The sequence below is a fragment of the Microtus ochrogaster genome, chromosome 2 (genome assembly GCF_000317375.1).
Source record: "Microtus ochrogaster isolate Prairie Vole_2 chromosome 2, MicOch1.0, whole genome shotgun sequence".
NCBI classification, from domain to species: domain Eukaryota; kingdom Metazoa; phylum Chordata; class Mammalia; order Rodentia; family Cricetidae; genus Microtus; species Microtus ochrogaster.
In genome coordinates, this window is record NC_022010.1 from 27,165,707 (window position 1) to 27,172,258 (window position 6,552).

At 48.4% G+C, this 6,552-nt stretch overlaps 1 protein-coding gene across 2 annotated transcripts in view; it reads right to left on the reverse strand.

Annotated features, from left to right (window-relative positions):
• The window catches only part of Caln1 (calneuron 1), a 463,165-nt gene that overhangs the window by 427,544 nt on the left and 29,069 nt on the right, over positions 1-6,552 (reverse strand). Inside the window, exon 2 of one of the 2 annotated variants that reach the window (XM_026787846.1) lies at positions 587-776. In XM_026787846.1, coding sequence (XP_026643647.1) covers positions 587-705 — 119 coding nt within the window. In that variant the 5' untranslated portion in view covers positions 706-776. Of the gene's footprint in view, positions 1-531; positions 551-586; positions 777-6,552 lie in introns of those variants that run through there. The other variant, XM_026787849.1, reaches the window with a different exon arrangement.

Genomic DNA, 6,552 nt, shown 5'->3' on the forward strand with positions numbered 1-6,552 from the left:
CCTGCCTAGAATCCCCCAGTGAGGGGCTGGGGTGTGGCTCGGTGGTAGAGCACTTGCCTCAAATCCCCTTATGAGGATCTGCACATCACTAGTCTAATACCTACAAGGTCCAAGGTCTTAGGTTCAATCTCCAGTACTCTTCTCACACACACACACACACACACACACACACACACACACACCCTTGTGATTTAAAAGATCCTCGTGGGAATGTTTTTTGAAAATTAATTAAAATGATCTATGTAAAGGTCATTTTTCCATGCTGTCACTTGCTCTGCATTCTGCAAGTTACACCTGTTTCGTGACAGCTCACACCCTCTCAAGCCCAGTATTGACATTGAGTTTGCAACCACACCCTCTTGCCTTGAGCGTGAATCTCGAATGGAGTCCATGGAAACCCACCACCTCCAGCATCCACGTAAACTGTCTCCTGTTGGAAAGCTCATCCTTTAGGAAGCCCCCGCCCCGTGGACTTCTCATAGATTCCCCCCCCAGGCATCACAGCTCTCAGACCCCACCCCACTCCCCTACCTGGGAGTTGCAAAGCAAACTAGGTCCAGGGATTTGGGGTTGGGGGAAGACTTGCCAGGTGGGGAAGTCAGGGGCTGGGCTTCTCCGTGGCTCCTCTCCCCCTTCGGGGCTTTCTTGGTCCCCCTTTGTCTCATTCTCAGCCTTCCCATCTCCAGGTTGCTCGGGCAGCCGCATCAGGGGTCCAGAGTGACGTGGTCAGAGATTTGGGGGCACATCAAAGGAACATCAGCGAAGACATTGAGACTCTGCAAGGAGTTGACAGAAACTTACTGCCGGAAATAGCGCCGAGCGGTTATTTACTCAAAGTCGGTTGCCTAAATAATTCACACCTGCCCTTCCACGTTTACTCAGGACAATGGGAGATACAACTGTGGCCCAAGAAATGTAATTATAGTACTGACAGATGTTTAGTTATTAATACAGACTCAATGTCACCAGAGAGCATTACATAACAAACAGATCTGTGCCTCTGGAGGCAACTTTAATCTTTCTAGGTACTTTTCCATTCACACCCTCAGGCTTTGCCTAAGCAACATGAAATGAACAATAGCAGATACCTACTTGAGGGCTACTTATAAAAAAAGCCCAGCACTTCACATGTAGCCCTGGTATTAGGGGTGGAGCTCAGTGGCAGACACTAGCACCACATGCATCAGACCCCGGATCCCATCCCTACCAGCCTTGCCTTCCTCAGTCAAAGCGAAATTATTGCCAGGCTCAATGGAGTATAGTCAAAATCCCGGCTACCTGGGAGGCTGTAAGCAGTAAGTTCAAGGCCAGCTGGAGCGACAGAGTGAGACCCTGTTTTGAACTGAAACATAAAACAAGGGGGCAATGAGATGATTCCGCAGATAAAGGCGCTGACTCTGCAACTTGAGTTCAAGCCTTAGAGTTCACAGTGCAGGGAAAGAGCTGCCTCCACCAAGTTGTCCTTTGACCCCTGCCTGTGCTCCATGGCTCGCAGGCACCCACACACACATACCATGCGTGCATCCAGGGACATCATGCACATATACAATAATAAAAAACAATAATTTCTAGACAAAGAAAGAGCTGGAGATATAACTAAGTGGTTGGGCTGCAATGTCCCTAAGGATGGGTCTACAGGAAGCCCTTTCTGGGAAGAAGCTTCGCAGGTTTAGATTACTAAACAAGGTGTGAGTGGTCACACACACACACACACACACACACACACACACACACACACACACCAGCACTGGTGTATAGACATTGCGTTTGTCATGTGCTCCACCATTGGTAATTGCTCAGGAAAACCCACTTAAGCAGGAACGGTTTATTCTAGCTCATAGCTTCAGTGGCATCCGTCTGTGGTGCTCAGTTTGTTGCTTCTGGCCCTGTTGTAATGGCTGGTGGTGACAGAGCAAAGCTGCCTACCCCATGGTGGACAGGAAGCAGGGAGAAAAGTAGGAAATGGCCGGAGATATGGCATATCCTTCAGAAACCAATCCCTAGTGATGTATTACTTCAGCTAATCGCCACCCCTTTAAAGGCACACTGCTCCCCAATAATGTCACCAGGTTATGACACTATCGCTGGGTTAATACATTCAGGAAATGAAAGCCTTCAGAATTTGATCATCTCCAAAAAAAAAATTCACCTCTGAACACTGCTGCCTAGGAATGAAGCCTTGAACACATAAGCTTTTGGAGACAAACTTCACAGACAAGCCATAACAATTTCCTCTGGGATGAAATACTCAAGTTCCTGGAGAAAAGCTCCTTATGACTCAGGAAGTAAACAACCTGCAAGTCTTAAGAAGTCTCTGAAACTTAGCAGGCTCACAAGGCCGTTCAATCCCAGTTAGCTTTAACTTTCAACCTCACACAGCCTGGGGTCACCCAAGAAGGAAATTTTAGTTGGGGTTGCCAAGGTGAGGTTGGCCTGTGGACATGTGTTTAGGAGATAATCTTGACTGTTAATTTCAGAAGGACCAAGCCCACCATGGGCAGCACCATTCCCTAGGTTGGTGGTCCTGGGCTATGAAAGTTAGTTAAACTGGGGTGATCAGCACCCAGCATCCCTCCATGGCTTTTGCTTCTCATTCCTGCTTTAATTATTGCCCTGGTTTCATTTAATAATGAACTGCAATCTGGAAGTATAAGCCAGGATAAACGCTTTGCTTCCTTAAGTTTTGATCAGAGTGTTTCATCACAAAAACAGGAAGAATACACCTCCCTCTTCCTCTCCAAATTACTTAAGCAGTTAGAAGCGCGGAGGAGAGGGGGCTATCTAACCTGTTGAGCTGTCCGCAAGTTGTGCAGTGAGTTTTGGGTCCCAACTTTCCTGAGTCATCACCCATGCTAGGCTGGCTTTCACTGATGCAACTGTGGGAGTCACCCACGCTCCCGTAAGCAATATATTCACTGGCTCACTAGGTTGGACTCAGGTGGCTTGGTTGCTTTGGTCTGTCATCGGCTCCCATCTGGAGTGAAGAGACCTTCACACTTGTCTCCCTAGGAATAGTGTCCCACCAGAGGCACACACAACAACCCTGAATCTCAGACACATGGTCACAGCACACACCGGCACGGCTCTTTAGACACACACACAGACGTGATGGAATTCAGATGCCCACATGTGCCCAGATACGTCCAACGGCCTCCATTTCTGCACACACACTTGGAGAACAGTGCTTTGCTTCACACACGCTCGTACAACAGCACTAGGAATGAACCCCAAGTCATGTCCATGCCACCTCAGACCGGACTTTCCCGTGTCAGGTACCCTTATACCCCCACACCGCACAGCCATAGCTGACGCCACTGCACACGCGGTCCCCACCTGCACAGAGTCACACCAGTCTCTCATATGCCCCTGTGACTCACTGCTTCCCGTGGGCTGACACCCACGCCCCACGCACGAGGCATGCATCTAGACTCTCTGCGTCGCCTCTAGTCGTCTCGTGAAGTTCAACAGGAAAAACAAATTTTCCATGTGCTGACAGTAGACATTTTTTAAAAGTGACATTTTATTTTCAAATATGGTTTTAGTTGCCAAGGGAGAGCTAGCACCACGAGAGCTGTGAGTGGTAGGACAGAGTTCCAAAGATTTCCTGTTGGCTCCCTTAGGCAAAATCCTTCCCCATCAGGCTCCTCCAGGCAGGGTGGCCACCAGAAGAGGGCTGTTAATATAATGGAGCCGCAGGCCTGGCCATAAAATAGCTTGGTGCTCTCTGGCAAGGCTGTCCAAGCTCACGGGCATCAGGCTTGAGAGCTCAATCCATTTAATAACTTGGAGTTTTCCCATGGTTCCTCACGAGCGTGGCCTCAGAAAAGGCAGTTCCCCATATGGAACAATTGCTCCTGCAGCTCAGGTGACCTTAGATGTCACAGAAGCACCAAGCCAGGAAGCCCAGGACAGCAAAATCCTCCAGACAGAAGCCATGCCCTCACAATTCCCCTCTTGCTGCCTGCTCCAAGCACAGTCCTGGGGAGACGGCTCAGTCAGTAAGCACAGTTTTTGCCATACGAGCATGAAGATCTGGGTTCGACCTCAAGAACCCAAATTTAAAAAGCTGGACATGGGCTGGGGAGATGGCTTAGCAATTAAGAGTACAGTTAAGAGCTCATCCAGAGGACCTGAGTTCGATTCCCAGCACCCACATGGTAGATAACAATCACTTTAACTCCAGTTCAAGGGGATCACCACCCTCTTCTGACCTCCATAGGCAGAGAAGGCACTGTGTGCGTACAGTGCATCCACATCCAAACAGGAAAACAACCCAAACATACACCATTCAAACAATGTAAGAGGGGCATGGTGACATATGCCGGTAACCCCAGCACTGGGGTAATAGAAATGGGAGGATCCCTGGGGTTCATGAGCCAGCTAGTAATCTACTTGGTGAAGTTCTGGTTTGGTGAGAGGTCCTGCCTCAAAGAACAAGGCCAGGTCAATGAGATTGCTCTCAGAGTAGAGACGCATGCATATGGGCCTGACAATCTGAGTTCAACCCCTGAGTCCCCCACAAGGTAGCAGAGAGAACAATTCTCAAGGGTTGTCTTATGCCAACCACAGCATGCATGCTTGAACTCTCTCTCTCTCTCTCTCTCTCTCTCTCTCTCTCTCTCTCTCTCTCTCTCTCTCTCGTGAAAAGGACATATGCACACAGAGAGAATAAATAAATTAGCCAATTAAAAAAAAACACAAGGTGGGTCAGTCATGGTGGTACACACCTTTAGTTCTGCCACTCAGGAGGCAGAGGCAAGTGAATGTCTGTGAGTTCAAGGCCAGCCTAGTCTACAGAGCAAGCTCCAGAACAGTCAGCTACATAATAGCGACACCCTGTCTCAAAAACAGAACAAAACAAACAAGCAAAAACCAGACAGGGCAGACAGAACCTGAGGAGTACCACCCAGGCCTGTTTTCTGACAGCCATACTTGCATGCATATACATGCGCCTGCTCTCTGTTTCTTTCTTTTTTGTTGCTTCAGTAAAATACCCTGACAAAATAACTTAGAGGAGCCGGGTGATGGTGGCACATGCCTTTAATCCCAGCACTTGGGAGGCAGAGGCAGGCGGATCTCTGTGAGTTCGAGACCAGTCTGGTCTACAAGAGCTAGTTCCAGGACAGGCTCCAAATCCACAAAGAAACCCTGTCTCGAAAAACCAAATAATAATAATAATAATAACTTGAGAACAGAGGGTTTGTTTTGGGTTACAGTTCCCAAGGGCACCGCCCAGCATGGCAGGGAAGGTCTGCTGACAGGAGCAATTTGGCAGTTTGAATGTCATTGCCCCCACAATCTCATAGGGAGGGGCATTATTGGGAAGTGTGGCTTTGCTGGGGTGGGTATGACCTTGTTGGAAGAAGTGTGTCACTGTGGAAGTGGACTTTGAAGTCTCATCTATGGTCAAGCCACAGTCAGTGACTCAAACCACTTCCTGTTGCCTGGGGATCAAGATGTAGGACTCTCAGCTCCTTCTCCAGCACCATGTCTGCCTGCATGTCGCCATGATGACAATGGACTAAACCTCTGAAAATGTAATTAAAGGTTTTCCTTTATAAGAGTTGCCGTGTTCATGGCGTCTCTTCACAGCAATAGAAACCCTAACTAAGACAGGTAAGAAGCTGACTGGTCACATTGAAATCATACTTAGGAAGCACAGAGAGAGAAAAGGAAGTGGATCAGGTTATCAAACCCCCCAATTCTGCCCCACCCCCACCCCCTGGTGAGGTACTTCCTTCATGAAGAAGGTTCTGCCTTCTAAAGGTTCTGTTAGCTTCTCAAATAGTGGTACCAGCTAAGGACCAAGTGTTCAAACATATGAACCTGTGTAGTATAGTTCTCATTCAAACCAGGACAGAGAGAACCAGAAACAGAGACCTAGACAGATGGAGAGATAGGGAGACAGAAAGAATGGTAAAAGCCAAGACACCCTTCAGAGTCCAGGACTGACCACCCATGAGTACCGAGGGAAACACCCAGCATAGGTCTCTGGAAAGAATGGAAGATCAACCTTCAACCCCCTTTCCCCCATCTATCTAGCGCCTTCTCCTTAGCCCTGAGGAATCTCGTGTACTTTGGGGGACCTACAGTTAACTCCTAATGAAAATAGTTCTGTCTCTGAAATGGCCAGTGACCTCACTTCCTGAAGAGGTTTCTGAGGACAATTCATTCCAGGATTTATCCTGAAAGTCCATCTGTCAACTTCCCGTATCATCTCCTGGAAGAGAAGCAGGTGCTTGTGCCCAAATCTTGAAGTTTGAGTTCTGTGATAATGGCGGAGTGCCCGTTATCATCCTTTCTAGTTGCTTGCTCCAAGAAGTTATCCGCCCACGTCCTGAAGCACCTAAAACATCCCAGGATGCATTGGCTGGCCGTGCAGGATGAGTGGGTGTTGTTCTAAACCGCACCCCCCAAATGGCATTATATTGGGTCTGCCCCTCAGGCGCTTCACCAGCTCCATCACTGTGGGTGTATGCACACATGCGTACATGCTTTTGGAGGCTAGTGAATGTTGGGTGTCTTTCTCAATCTCTCTCTGCCTTATTTTTT